General features: G+C 36.6%; 1 protein-coding gene across 6 annotated transcripts in view; it reads right to left on the reverse strand.

Moving 5' to 3' along the window:
• The window catches only part of NECTIN3 (nectin cell adhesion molecule 3), a 118,607-nt gene that overhangs the window by 44,957 nt on the left and 59,047 nt on the right, over window positions 1-14,603 (reverse strand). Inside the window, exons 6-7 of one of the 6 annotated variants that reach the window (XR_012664530.1) lie at window positions 11,174-11,425; window positions 9,368-9,499 (exon numbers count right to left, since the gene is read on the reverse strand). The exons of 2 other annotated variants lie outside the window; for them this stretch is intronic. Coding sequence is in view for 2 of the 4 variants with exons in the window: in XM_048870567.2 (XP_048726524.1) it covers window positions 8,907-9,499 (593 nt within the window). In the remaining 2 variants the exon portion in view is untranslated. Of the gene's footprint in view, window positions 1-2,269; window positions 2,409-6,553; window positions 9,500-11,173; window positions 11,426-13,139; window positions 13,362-14,603 lie in introns of those variants that run through there. 3 more of the 6 variants (XR_012664528.1, XM_048870577.2, XM_048870567.2) reach the window with 3 other exon arrangements.

Raw genomic sequence — 14,603 nt, forward strand, 5'->3', positions numbered from 1 at the left:
AGTCAACGCTAGCCTCGGTACTGTGGACACACTCTGCCAACTTAATGCGCTTAGTGCGGACACACACAAATCGACTGTATAAAATCGCTTTCTAAAAAATCAACTTCTATAAATTTGACCTAATTTTGTAGTGTAGACATACCTTAAGATAGTATTTTGGAGAAAAGGGAAACAGAAAAAAAGGGGGAAAGAGTGACGTGATATTGATCAACATGTAGCTTTCAAGTAATAAAAGCTGCTATTTTTAAATGAGACATTCACCCAAATATTAAGTTACCTTCAATGGGAGGTGGGTACCTAGTTTTCTTAAGCACCTCCCCAAATAATCCAGCTAAAACCTGGCTCTAAGGGCTGGTCTACACTACTGCAGTAAATCGATCTAACTCATGCAACTTCAGTTACGTGAATAATGTAACTGAAGTCAATGTAGTTAGATCCGCTTACTGACGTGACTACACTGCGCTGTGACTTCCCTTACACTTCTCCAGGAGGTGGAGTACACAAATCAATGGGAGAGTGCTTTCCCATCGATTTAGCAGGTCTTCACCAGACCTGATAAATCAGCACGCGCTGCATCAATTGCAGCAGTGTCAATCTACCAGTAAGTGTAGACATGCCCTAAACGTGCATCTTCTAACCCCAGGCTCTTCCCTGACCGTCAGCTTGCCTGTTATTAAACCCATACATTTAGTCTCATTTGGGACAAATGATAGAATTTCTTACATTTTCATTATAGTTTCAAGCATTAGAATGTTTATCAGGCTTTTTTTTTTTTAAACGTTGAAACTGTAATTTACTGTTACCTTATGCTATATACTTCAAAGTCAACAACTTTTTTCCTTACTACTAGTTACCTCTAAGAGGACCTTGTCCCTCCTTTTAGGCTTTGCTAGATTTCTATCAACTCCTAAACCAAAGCTGTTTTTATTATGTCTGAGGTTACAATTGTTACGTTAACTGGCAACAAATGTTTTAAAAACACCAACAGATTATAGGTTGCTTGAAATACTAAGGTAGTATGCTTATGCAATTTACTTCAACTTACTAAAACAGTGTCCTGAAGCATTTTTTAATCCATTACTGCTTTATCATCTTTAAAAGGAGCTCATGTAAAAAAGCATAGGCAACTAATTTGTGGAGTAGGCATGTCTAACCTTTTTTAAAGTGAGTTTTTCCAGTACTTGTTTGCTGTAACACTGACGAAGAACTGATTCCCCCCCAAGGTATCTTCAGAGTACCTCGATGTTTAAGGATATGTGTCTATTCAATTACCAGCTATATTTGTTCTATTGAAGGGCACAATCAAATCCTTGTAAGCATTTTTTTCCCCCAATTTAGGACTACTTCCAGGACAACTGTTTCACCACCATATGAGCAAAGCTCCCAAGTATATAAGAGCTTGTAAAAATTACTCCAACAACAGGTTGGGCCACATTTTAACCATGTACTAAAATTTCAAGAATATGAAATTTTCAGCCTAAAAGCTGTTTTTTTCTCATTTCAAGTACATGATCTCAGGGGATGTAGTTTTAATCTTAACTATGACACTGCTCCTTCAGTGCTGTTATTTCAGAGAACATGTAACTGCCACTTGGAGGTGGGGAGGCTTCTTAACTTCAAACTAGGCAACCTTAACTCAACCCCTCCTAGGGATGACAGTTATCACCCTTGAACTGCCATTCTGCACACAATTTTTGCACTTACCTATCTACTACTAGAACAAGTTACTACACTAAACATCCGTAATTTATACTGTTGGAGAAAAAAAACCTGATAAATGAATGTGCAGAAAGGTGACTCAAGGTAAGTTTGAGATTTGTCATTTGCTAGGTAGCTGTGGCAATAGTAAGTTGTATGCTTGTGGGTGGGGGATAAATGTTATTTACTATTAGGTACATTAGTTCTTTGATTTTTTTATTTGTTGTGTTTTGTGTATGACTAACTGCTTCTCTCGTCTTTCATATTTTAGTTTTAACAGATGTTAAGAGTATTGTGTACTAGGGCACTTTAAAAAATGAAAACCCTTTTTTGCCTTGGAAACAGCTGCGCTTTTCTAGGGGAAAGATACTTAACACACTTGGTTTAACTATGCTTGTTTTTTTGTTTTATAAATCCTGGTGATTCCGCAATGTTCAATTTCTCAACACCACTTTTGGGTTCAGAGATTGACTGTAGTACACACTAAAGTTTTGTTTCTTATCAAGTAACTATAAATACAGCCAAAAACTTCATGCTTATTGCTTCTAATTTAGGAAATTAAGATACTTACACTTTGTCAAGGTAGGATGGCCTTTTTTTCCTTGGAGTCAATAGTACTGTCACAAAGATGGTAATGATAAAGAGAGCAAGAACTGCTCCAATTACAGCCCCCGCTACAGCTACAGAAGATGTCTGCTTAAATGGCACATCTGTAATGTAATGCACCACAGATTATCCTTTTCAGGTATTATTTTGTGATTTCCATCCTCACAAAGCTAGTCATTTAAGCGACATTTTGGAAACTATATCTACTTGCATCATCATGCAAAAGCCATTTTTATAGTGTAAGATGTTCTTTCAAAGTCTTCCTAATCAATGCCAGCTGCCCAGATCTCATTAACTCTACTTAACAAGCTAGTTTCTGGATATAAAGAAAAGGCAGTTTATGAATAAACTAGCTCTCTATTTTAAGCCTTTGAGATTGATTAATAAAATCAGTGAAGAAAACAATACAGTAACAGCATGCTTTTTATTTCAAACTTAAAGAGACAGTGCAATATACTCAGGTGACAGCTTTTTTAAAAAAAAAAAACATTGAGAATTGCAAAAACTGGGACCAAGCAAATTAGTTTTAAAGAAAAAAATGAAACAGGCTGCAAAATGCAACATGCAAAAATACTAATAAGTTAACACTTACCAAAACCACACTTAATACCATGTCCTCTCCAAGACCTAACACTTTTAGAAAGCATTAAGAATTTTCAGTGCATGTCTTATTTTGACCAAGTTTTAACAAACTGCTACTCTACTCAGACTTCTAGAAAATTTCCTTTAAGATTTCAAGTGACCCCCAACAATATTAAAAATAAGTACTTTGTGACAACTGACCATAGCTACATCACTGCTAATTTTAATTTCAAATACTTGAAACTATTGAGTCTGATATAAAAATGTCATAAGTGCTACAGTTGTACTCATCTCCCCCCCCCCCCCCAAGTATTTTAAATGTGGTTGGAAGCTTCAAATGGAAGCTTTTTCAGTTGCAAACACCTTGCCTTGTGCAAACCGGTGATTTTGCACAAGTTCGATAATTATTCATCATCCTCACAGTAATCAAATCAAAGGTATCACACAGTTGAAAAACAACTTCCATGGACTTCAGAGGGAAAGGGACAGGAATTCAAAATTTAACAGTAAAATATAGCTAAATGTGAAGTTAAAAAAAGACTTTGTATCCTCTGCTACAGAAATGCTACAGAAATGTCAGGTGGGGGGTTGGTTGTTTTTAATCATGAAAACACACCCTTTCTCCATCAGCGAGAGTGGATTAATTTCAATCGGCCAGACTACACTCCCCATAGGAAGGTCTTTCCAGTATTCCACACCATAGAATTTTACGGCACAATTTACACTTACACTGTAGTTAAGGCTATAAAAAAAAAAATCTTCTGATGCAGCTGTATTTTACAGATCATTGTCTCAAGTTTGTCTCCTTATGTCTCACAAAGAGACTGCCAGTCACTTATTTTCTACAAATGATAGGTCACCTCTCTCCATATGCATAAGCCTCATATTATAAAAAAACAACCTATCACACTGAAAGTCACAATGGTACAATCTAGATTAATTTCCTCCCAAGGCATGGGGCTTCATTTTCTACTTCAAGCCTGAGGTTCCCTCTGCTACTTGCCTCTTCTAACCACAAGTGAATTGGGCACATTCATAATATACTAAAAACCAAGTTTAAATGGCAGTATGTCTAGAATGCAACAGAACAGTACTTCAGAAACAGAGCTTGTCAGTTTGATTTTGTTGTTGTGCACAGAGCCAAGCAGCCAACTCACGTGCAGGTACTAATCCATCTGAAGCTGTGGATACCATGCATTCTTTTGAACTTCAACTGTCAAACGCATGAAGCTGTGACAATCTGGCATTTCACATTTTGGCCACCTGCTATCCCACTGGCTTTGCACAGCCTTGGGCAGACTAGGATATGCAAGCTTTCATTCCAGTTTCCCAGACCACCTGTTTAGCTTCAAGCTCTATCGCTATGTAAGACCTGGCTTCATATCCCATATATTATCTGTGTACAATTTCACGTGCTTGCCTGGGAGTGCACACATGGGTGTCTACTGCTTCTAGCTTGTGAACCCCAAACTAAGACACCCTGTTAATCTTTTGCTTCATCCTCATTTTCCTCACCTCTTAGCTATTCAGTCAATACCTACTTTTCATCTCAATTCTGTCCCCTCCTCAGGTTCTCCACCTGTAAAGTCTATGGGTAGCTCAATGACTGACAGGAATAAGTACTCTTTCATACTACAAAAGGATCATTATTTTTATCTCACAGTTTATCTTAACCTTCAAGGCTCTAATTAGCATTTAACAGTTACTCCCCCAACCCAAACTCCCATAGTAAGATACCAGTCTAATGGTTTGGTCCTCATTCACCCATATGAGTGGACAGTCTCTGCAAACTCCAAGGCAATATTCTAAGGCTAAGAGTCTATTTTTAAATGTGCTGTAGAATCAGGCAACAGTGAGACGTAAATTCTAATGGGACTGACAAGCACTAGGATGGAACCAAGGACTTCAGCAAAAGAAAGTAAGATGTTATTGCTGAAATGCTTATCAGACTATAGAATTCTTTGCATAAGAAACTGTAGAGCAACAGTCACCAAGATAAGTATTTTAGCCAGCCCTACATGAAGAGTACCATCTCTAGAAAGCCTAAGGACCCAAGTTCTGTTACGATTCCAGCTTCAGGCACTAAACTTTAAAAACTTCCATACCTCTGATCAATATACTTCACTACTTGAAATTCAAGGTTTGATTGACACCCATGCAGAATTGGCCAGAATAAGGTAGTCTCGGCCAAGAAAGGATAACAGCATAGCCATTAATCGTTTTTAGTTTAGTCTCCTAGCTATTTTTGCTGTCAGTGACAAGATAAAAAACCTAATTATTGAAGATGAACCCTACCAAATTGACATGACTGAACTCATGCCAGAGGTTATCCAGGATATTAGTACAGTGCAGTATGTCAACTTCACAAGCAGTAAGTCTTCAACTATTATCCTTTTTGGAAGAAAGCTATCTGATGGGAAGATTTCCAAAGACACACTTAACGTGCCTAAAAAATTGTACTGTACATGTCTTGGACTGGGATTTGACCTTCTCCTGGAGTTGGCCTTTCAAGGAGGAATCTGTTTTTTTTTCTCCTCACTGCTTTAAGTTGTCTAGTAAAGATTATAGCCACTGGGGCTGAAAGACTGCAGGTGGAAGGAAAAAAAAAAATACAGGCTACTGCTTTTTAATCCCTTGGAGTAAAAGCAACCATTTGAACGATGTGAATATGACTTCACTGAGGGAGTATTTTTCAGGCTTTGTATATTTGCAGGCTTTGTTTCATCTTACACTTTGGCACTACTGGTTCACTAACTGATCCTGCTTTTCTTTAGAGCATCCACAAGCATGTGTCAGATACGTGGAGTGGCTTGTCATGGAGTCATGTTGACCCAGGTGAAGAGAGCAAGTATTGCTTTAATTGCTACTATTACCACACTGAACTCCCTGGTGTTAGTCCCAGTCTCTCACAACAACATGGGAGGCAACAGATCAGTGGATAGAGTGGCAGGTAAGGAACCGCTGAATATATAAGACTGGGAAGGTGGTAATCACAGGGTCATCTGCGGTGCTAAGCAAGCTTGTTCCTAGAGCTTTCCTCCATTCTAGACTCAAAACTCCTGGAAATAATAAAGTGATCTATTTTCTAGGGGATTGTTGGTAGTCAGTGTGCTGATGAGGAATATGTATGGCAGGAGACACCTCCTAAACTGTCTTGTCAGTTCAGCAAAAGAAGGCAGCAAGACGAGTCTCAGAGGCAAATCCAGAGTAACAAACTCCATCACATTGGACTGGGCAGAAATTTTGTTGAGTCATAACTTCTGTCAGAATGAGTTATGTCATCCAAGGAACAGCTTTTGCTTACAAGAAGGTAATGTGTCCAAATACTTAATAAACGTTAGACGTTAACTGTTTTCTTAACTGAAATGAATGAAGTCATTAATTTTAAGTGATTAACATACCGTTAATAAAGGTAGAATTGTCCTTAAATATCAGCCATGCTAATTGCTTAAGTTTCTCTATATGCTATTTTGAAAGGCAGTTAAATATGTAGAAATAATTTTCAAAGCACTAGTGATACTGAAACAATTCTAGTTGAAGGCTGATTGCTGAACTCCATTTCCCCCCCAAAACCTTTACACTTAATGTACATATATTTGGGTGTGAACTTTAGCTCGTTATTTCATGTCTTTCAAATCAGTTCTGCACACTACCTGTATTCAAGAACTCAATTTAACAGCAGATGTTTATTTCACACAACAGCTATTCATACTTACAATCAATTCTCTATTTACAGCAAACATACATCAAGTAGGAAACACTGCAACTCTTTTGGAGTCTTAACTCTATCACCAACCTCTTCAGGTTAAAATTTTTAACTCCTCCAAGTTTAATAATTTAAGATGGTGAAGAACACTTAAGAATTTAGGAAATACTCATCTCTAAATCTCAACTTGTTACAAAAACCAAAACCTACAGAAGGCCCAAATAAATTCTCACATGGACATAAGAGAACGTTAACTGTAAACTCTAAGTTAAATTATCTCTCAGAGACAACAAGAAGTTCTATATATAGAATCTGATCCAGTTACTTCAGTGGGCTTTGGAGTAGTCCTTGTGTGTTATGAGAACTCATTTGCATGAGTTTACACCTGAGCACAGACCCCTTTGCTATTGTGCTAAGTTGAGACTTTGGTCAATTAATTTAATACACATCACATAGCTCTCAACTATGAACCTAACTAGCCTTAGGAAACAGTTTTAATCTGTATATGAATTTACTAGTCTACGCTTCATTTTTGAAGACATGCAGTCATTTGGAATCACAGACTACTGTCAAAAGTCTAATGCAGATGCTGTATTTGTTATAAAGCTCTAAATACTCCATCATTTTGCAGTGCTTTTACTATTAAAGGAAACATTCAAAGAAGTAGCCATTAAGTATTCTTAAAATTCTGGTCCAAGCTTGTTAAATCTCCCCTCTCCCCCAAGTTATTTTTCCATTTCTGGACTTCAACATTAAGGCAAGTTTTCCTGGGTAAGAGAGTTTTTAAACTCATGAATGCATGTCAAGTTGAGAGCTTAAAATATGATTTCACCACAGAAATTGTAAAAATTAGAGGTGATAAACAGTTAACTGCTGTCAAACTAGATTATCTGAATTAACTTCATTCAGATTCCATTCTATTCATTTGCAAAGCTGAGGTAGTGAACCTACTACTGAATAAGAAGAAAGGTTATTCCAGTTCTTGAAGAAATTGACTTCCAAGCATGCAATTTCATTTCTAGTAACCATCTGCTTCTCCTAGCTACAAGACTGTTTACTGTTTTAGTCAACAGTTCCACTTGTTTATTTGTAACAAAGCAAACCAATGCAATACAAACAAACCCAACTGAGTAATACATACAACTGTTGTTCTGGGGATTCCACAGTGTGCTTGTACAAATTATTTTTCCAACAGCATTAAATAACAATATTTATTACCCTACTTGCTTTATTTTAAATAGCACTTTTTTTTACGTTAACCCCTTTTCATAAATATGCATTTTTAAAAAAAATATGCTCAACTCTTAAAAGCAATGATGTAATCACAAAGCATTGTAAAAATTTGCCCTTTACCTTTTATGTTCTGCACACCATGTTATGCTGTATTCTGCTAGAGTCTTAAACATATATATCTTAGCTAAATTAACTCCTTGTATTTTCCAATCCCCAGTGAAAACTTTCCAGGCATCATCTTATTTCTAGTTGAAAATTCTCTCTTTTTAAGATCGAGAATCAGTTTTTGATCTCATGTGAAGAACAGGACTATAACTGACTAATTCTGTACATAGACTGTAATAGTACTTTTTGAAAATGAACTGTAGTGTAAAAAAAATGGTTCTCAAAAATCAGCTACAAGACAAAACTTTCCATATCTTCATTGTTTCTCCTCTAAAACTCCTTCACCGAGAATTCTAACTTTTTCAATGCAACATGTTTTCTTTACAAAGTTACCACTAACTATGCACATCGTATTACAGGAAGGCTCATTAAAACAAAGAGGTATTCATTTTTGTGTAGAAAAGAATATATCTTTGAAAAAACAGATTTAAGCAAATCCATGTTTTTGTATAGTAAAAATTACTTTTCAGAATTGAATTTACCTTCGATAAAAACGAGTGAATTAGTCTCAAAGCTGAAGGTTGTCTAAAATGTATATATATAAAAAAACACATGTGCTTAACCAAGATCATACGTGATCATAGTCTCAGGTAAACTGTTTTTAAATCACAAAGCCAAGACAGTTGCTTTTTAACTCTAACCTTGTATGGTAACTTTAATTTAGCACTTGGTTCTTACATGTGCAGTAGACGAATAAAGCATTATGCATCAAAATTCCAATATTTTCAAAGACAGTAGTACAGCATTGAAAAATCATAAAGCAGCTCAGATACATTTAACCCAGAATTTTACAATATCAAAAGCTTGAAAATCAACTTCAAAAAGCTTGTTTTTCCTCAAGTAAAAATATAAACAACCTGAAAGTGATCAACTAATGAATGGAACTGTATGAATCAAGTTAAGGTATCAGTGGTTACTACACATACCACTCCTTCCGGGATATTACTGAGCCATCTACATGTGACACAAAGTCTTCTTCATTGTCATCATAACATTCGCCACCCATGTACTTCATTCCCAGTGTTCCTCCTTCATAATAATCCATTGGTCTTTCATACCGTTCTTGGTACCTGTTAATATGGTCTACATTGTTCCATTCTGGTTTGTCTGGGTCTTCTAAATAATCTTTTGATATTAGACTGTTCACTGGATGTTTTATTTCTTTTTTTAGACTGTCAGGGTAAGAATCCACATCATCTGATTGGAGAACATCTATTTGAGACTCTTTTTGCATATCTGATGGTGGAATGTAGTTCTTAGCAAAGTAGTCACCACGGAACGTCCGTCTTCTCCTATAGCAGATAATTCCAACCAAAACACTTACAAGTATCAGAAAGAGAGCCCCACCCACTGCACTAGCGATGATGGTACCCCAACTGTCTTCCTGCATTGCTGGCAAGGTTGATGTTGGAAAATGTATTAGTTTTGGTTCTGTTGCTAAACCTGTGATGCCATCAGTTGAAGGATGCCATGGAACCGTGGGTGGTCGTGTAGTAGTAGTAGGAGGATCTAATGGAAAGAGGAATGGGGTAGACAAGACACAGAAAAGGCAAAGAATGTCAATGCAAGCTAAATCAGTAGAGGGTTTATAAGAAAGCCAAGTTGATGAATATGTAAATATGTGGTTCTCTACTAACAGACAATAGTTTTTCATTCTTAAATTTCTTCGAAGTCTGAGCAATTATAAAGTACTTTTGCAATACAGATTATAGTTTTCCAACTAATTCTGAATTGGCTTCTGTGTATTCATTTTGCGCTATACGATAAGCAGGGTGGGGAACTGCTTTTGTGGCACAAAAGCAATCACTGTCAAATTTTAAAGTAACCATTAATTCTCCTGAAAAAATGGAGAAGTTCCTTTCAGTTTATGTAGGTTTTAGAGTTTACTATTTTCAACCAGTTTTATCTCATCCCTGGAGGATATTATCTACTGCAAAAAAACAAAACAAAACCAACCATTAACCAATTCCTCAACCAAAAGGTAAGAAATGGTTGAAAAATTAATATTGGCGAAGGACAAATAATAGTTCACTTTTAACTTAAACTTTTATTAAATTTTGAAATTTTTCAATGCATTGAAACAAACTCTTAAAGAATGAAAAACTATACATTGTGTGCTAAGTTAGCAGAAAGTAAGCTATTGATTTTAATTATTCTCCCCAAAACATTGGCTGTGTTAATAGAACCTCAACAGCCTAAGTGGGGAATGGTGAAGGAACTCAAAGTTAATTATGTTATGCAGTTCTCTAGTTATGAATTTCCTTTTAAGAGAAGGATGTCAGTGTAACAATGCAACTTGATATTTGACAATCACTGTTTTAGAAAAATAGTCTACAGAAACCAGTTGAAGAAAGTCACTGAAAATAGTTTTTTGCAATATGTAATAAATAGTACATTTCCAGAATGTCAATTGATTTCACTCTTGTTATTAAGCAAATTTTAATTTTTTTCCCCCTAAGTTCCCTGTCTCCTTCATAATGGCATACATTCTGAGTTTTATCTTGCTCTCTCAAGAGTATGCACTGAACCATCACTTATAAAATCTGCTACTGGGGTTGTACGAGACCTTTTTTCTTTTGATTTTCGAAGTCAACTGGCGATGTACATGCTTCTATATGTAAGCAGCGCCTGGAGTCATAAGACTGCCTAATATCTGCAAGTGGTTTAAAATGAAGTGACTTCATGATCTCTTAAATTGAAAAATCAAATATACTAAGTATAATTTCTTAAATGCTGTATGAATTAGTAGCTTATCACCAGCTGCAAGCTTAATTCATCCAAGAGTTTTTAAAACTGAAAAATTTTGACTCATGACTTCAGTTTACATTTTAGAGAGATTAAAAAACCTGCTTAGACAATAGATACCCAAGTATCAAGCTATCTTTAACTCATTCTTAACACTGTTTGTTACTAATGAGGCAACTAAACACCAATAGTGAAACTAATGAGACTGGTTAAAGTAGCATTTAAGCTACTCAGCCTGAAATGGTAGTAACTGAACAAAACTAGAAGTAAGATAGAAGAAAATTCAGTGCCTCTGACAAATGCAATGTTTACAGGCTCTTGTTGAGCAATGTTTTTCAATTTTTTAAAAACAGGTAACACTAACAATTGTGTAGAATTGGTTATAAAATTCTTATACTACATTGAGTAATTTATCTTTTCAATGCACACAATACTTACTGCAATTGATTTCTTCATCTGCATTTCATGTATTGTGTCACGTTACGATTTACTTGTGTTGCCAAGTTCTGTTCAATGTATTTACTGCTAGTTTTGTAAAAAATCTTTTGAAAGCAACAAACTGTGGCCTATAGTGATTTGTTAACACATCTATATATACAATTAAGTGAATTTAGGATAAGAAAGGAGAGAAGATGCACTAAAGTAATGAAGGGAATTCAGATTATGATTTTAGTGATCCAGAAGTTCAACCTGAAGTGAAAAAAAAAAGCTTTGTTTCATCCTATAAAGGGAAAAGGATGAACAACCCCAATTTACCAGGATCATCATCCTTAGATTTAAGGGCAGAGACTGAAATCAATTCCCCCCCCCCCCAGCCCCCAAATCAAGGCTGACAACTATTTGTTATATTAAAGAAATAAAGGTTAGATTCATATCTACAACACTTCAGATGGCATCAGAACCAGGCAATGGTGGCAAATTCAAGATTTAAGAAATAAAAGCTAGTGCTATAATCCTTCCTTAGTTCTCCTCACCAGAGAGAACTGTTTTCTGAAGTTTCATCCTTTAAATTCTTCCATTTGTGTTCAGAAGTAAGCAATGCTTGCTTCCTGGAAAGCATTTTCCAATTGCCATCAAGTAAAACCAGTGTCAACTGCAGATTTTTTGCTTAAATTGATTTATACAGTGTTAAGCGTTCTAAAAAAATTTCTTATCTGAAAACCTGAACTAGTGAGATTAATTTGAATATGTAATACTGTCGACAAGTTTGTGTTATATTCTACAACCAGACTGTCTAAAAGGATTGCAAGAAGTAGCTATCTTAAAATGTCCATTAGAATAGGATTATTGCCTCAGTTTTCATTTATGTATGTTCAAGTCTCTAGAAAATATAATCCAGAACACTTATTTTGGAGACCTGATAATTCATACTCTTAACAAGCAACAGCTATTAATGCTTCTCTAGTATTTTCTAAAATTGAACTCTGTCTTTAAATTTAACTTTTTTTTGAAATAAAGGTACAGTCTTCTTTCCCCCCTGCCCCTTCCTTCCCCAACTACCAAATGTCAAGGCCAGAATTTCTCCACTGTTGCTGCTATAACAGCTCAAGGCCAAAACTTCCAGAAGCAAGTAGCACTATTGTTTTTTTGTTAGTGAACTTCAGACATCTCATTTCCAGGAAAGTATCTCATACCCAACCCAGTGAAACAGCGTTTCATATTGGGCACCTGAAAATTGACACACACAAATTAGTCCATTTTGACAAAATTTGGCTTAAGACAGACTTAAGACTCAACCTTTCCAGACTACTGTACTCCTTTCAAAAGGTCTGATTTGTCTTGCATACCCCAAGTTTCACCTAATTTCAAAACTAACTGCTTACAAAAAATCAGACATAAAATTGCAAAATGCCATAGCACACTATTACTGAGTAAATGCTTGCTTTTTCATTTTTAAAATATTATAAAAGAAATCAGTTGGAATATAAATATTGTACTTGCATTTCAGTGTATAGTATACAGAGCAGCATAAACAAGCCATTGTCTGTATGAAATTTTAGTCTGTACTGACTTTGCTAGGTGTGCTTTATGTAGTCTGTTATAAAACTAGGCAAATATCTAGATGAGTTAATGCATCCCCTGAAAGACCTCTATGTACCCCTGGTTGAGAACTGCTGGCTTAAGAGCTTCTTTAACTTTTATTTCCACTTCATCACATGCTAACTAAGGAAGTAATACAGTTAATTTTATATAAAGCTAATGATCTGCCTCAACCCACTGACTTGTGCTTCTCCTACTTTACAGTCTAGTACCCCAAATAAGCACCTTTCAACTGAATGCTTATAATGGAGTATTATTGTTTCTGTTCAATATGTAATTTGTCTTTCAAGAATGAGAAATTTCTGCCCTGATAATTTTCTGTTAGCAGCTTCTCTCCTCATTTAAAATAGATAATGCCTCTCACCTTGTGGAATTCTGAAATGATCCAAAGTTGTTGCTTTAAACTCCAGGATTAAGCTGCACCCTTCAACTCAAGCCACTAGAAGATTTCTTCCAGAGCTGTAGGAACACTCCAACAACCAATTAACAGCAATCAGATGGTAACCTTAAGGTAATTAAGGTTGTCTCTCCAGAAAAAAATCCATTTCTTATTAGACTATCAGGGTGGGCTGAATAAGGAGACAAGCTGCTAACAGAAAGAAGATCATGTAACACTCGTTTCTCATTCTACTGCATAGCTTCTCTCCTCATAACAAAACAAAAGGTAGTAAGCAGTGATTCAAAGAAATGGGGTGGTGGGCGAGAAGCAAATTTTGAAATGATGATGGACTAGGAAGAAGCACGCTTCCCTCCTACCCACGATATAAAGCAAAAGCTTTATATAGTTTAAGGAATTATCCAGGAACTAACCCAATTGCATCTTCCTACCAAAGGACGCCTCCAATGTAGTTAGCAACTCCGCATTAGAGACTCCGAGGGATATACTTTCTCTGATGTCTAGTTTCTTAGGATCCTATGCTCTGATGGTCGGCCAAGTCTGTTCTGAATTTTCCTGTGCAGCTTGGACTATGACCCAAGGCACTGGAAATCCTTGGGTCAAATCCCTTTGCTAGCACCTGAAATCTCTTATCCTATGTTTGAAGCTTTAGAGTTGCTGCCTTGTGAAGGGGATGCTTACTTCTGTACTTTTGCAACCCATAGCCTCTCAAATTTGCATGACTTACCTCCATGAGTAGGCTGAGAGGGGTTCCATGACCCTGAGAAAGCCTTGCTGCGGAAGAGCTGTGACTTCAGACAGGAGTCAAGACTCCCACCCAGCTTGTCCAACTCAAATCACCACACCCTCCCATTAAAAGGGTTGGTGGCTTACAGCAGCAGGACATAGCTTGCCCTCTGGTCTTCCAGAAAAGTCGGACCTCTTAGACTTTGCTCCAGGCTTGCAGAGCTATTCCTAATAGTTGTGGTGGGAGCAGAAGGAACTTGCTAGATAGTTGCTGTACTGGAGAAACCAGAAAACTACACCCTTACTACTATAAGTATCTCTAATCTGAGGGGAGAGAGAGAGAGAGACCGGTGCTAGAAGTTGACAAAAATCAAAAGTGTAAACCAAGTGGATGGGACAAGATGAGTTCCAGCAAAAGCTGCATAATTTCTGGTGGCCTGAGTCTAAAGGCAGGTTTCAGTTCTGGACCCTCCAGCAACAGTGGACTGCCTCTGAATTCCAGCTCAAAGGCATTGTTCATTTGTGTGAAGGAGAAGCTGTGCAGCACTAGACATTGTTTCTGCTATGAGCTCTTTACTGTATCTAACCGCAAAAGCAAAAACAAAAAAATGACCCCCTCCTCCCCCCCCCCCACACATTATGGCATTTTAGTGCTAGGTATGTGATCAGGTAAAATTCCTCATCAACTTTAAGCTCATTTTCAAA

This window comes from Caretta caretta, chromosome 1 (assembly GCF_965140235.1).
Source record: "Caretta caretta isolate rCarCar2 chromosome 1, rCarCar1.hap1, whole genome shotgun sequence".
NCBI lineage: Eukaryota > Metazoa > Chordata > Testudines > Cheloniidae > Caretta > Caretta caretta.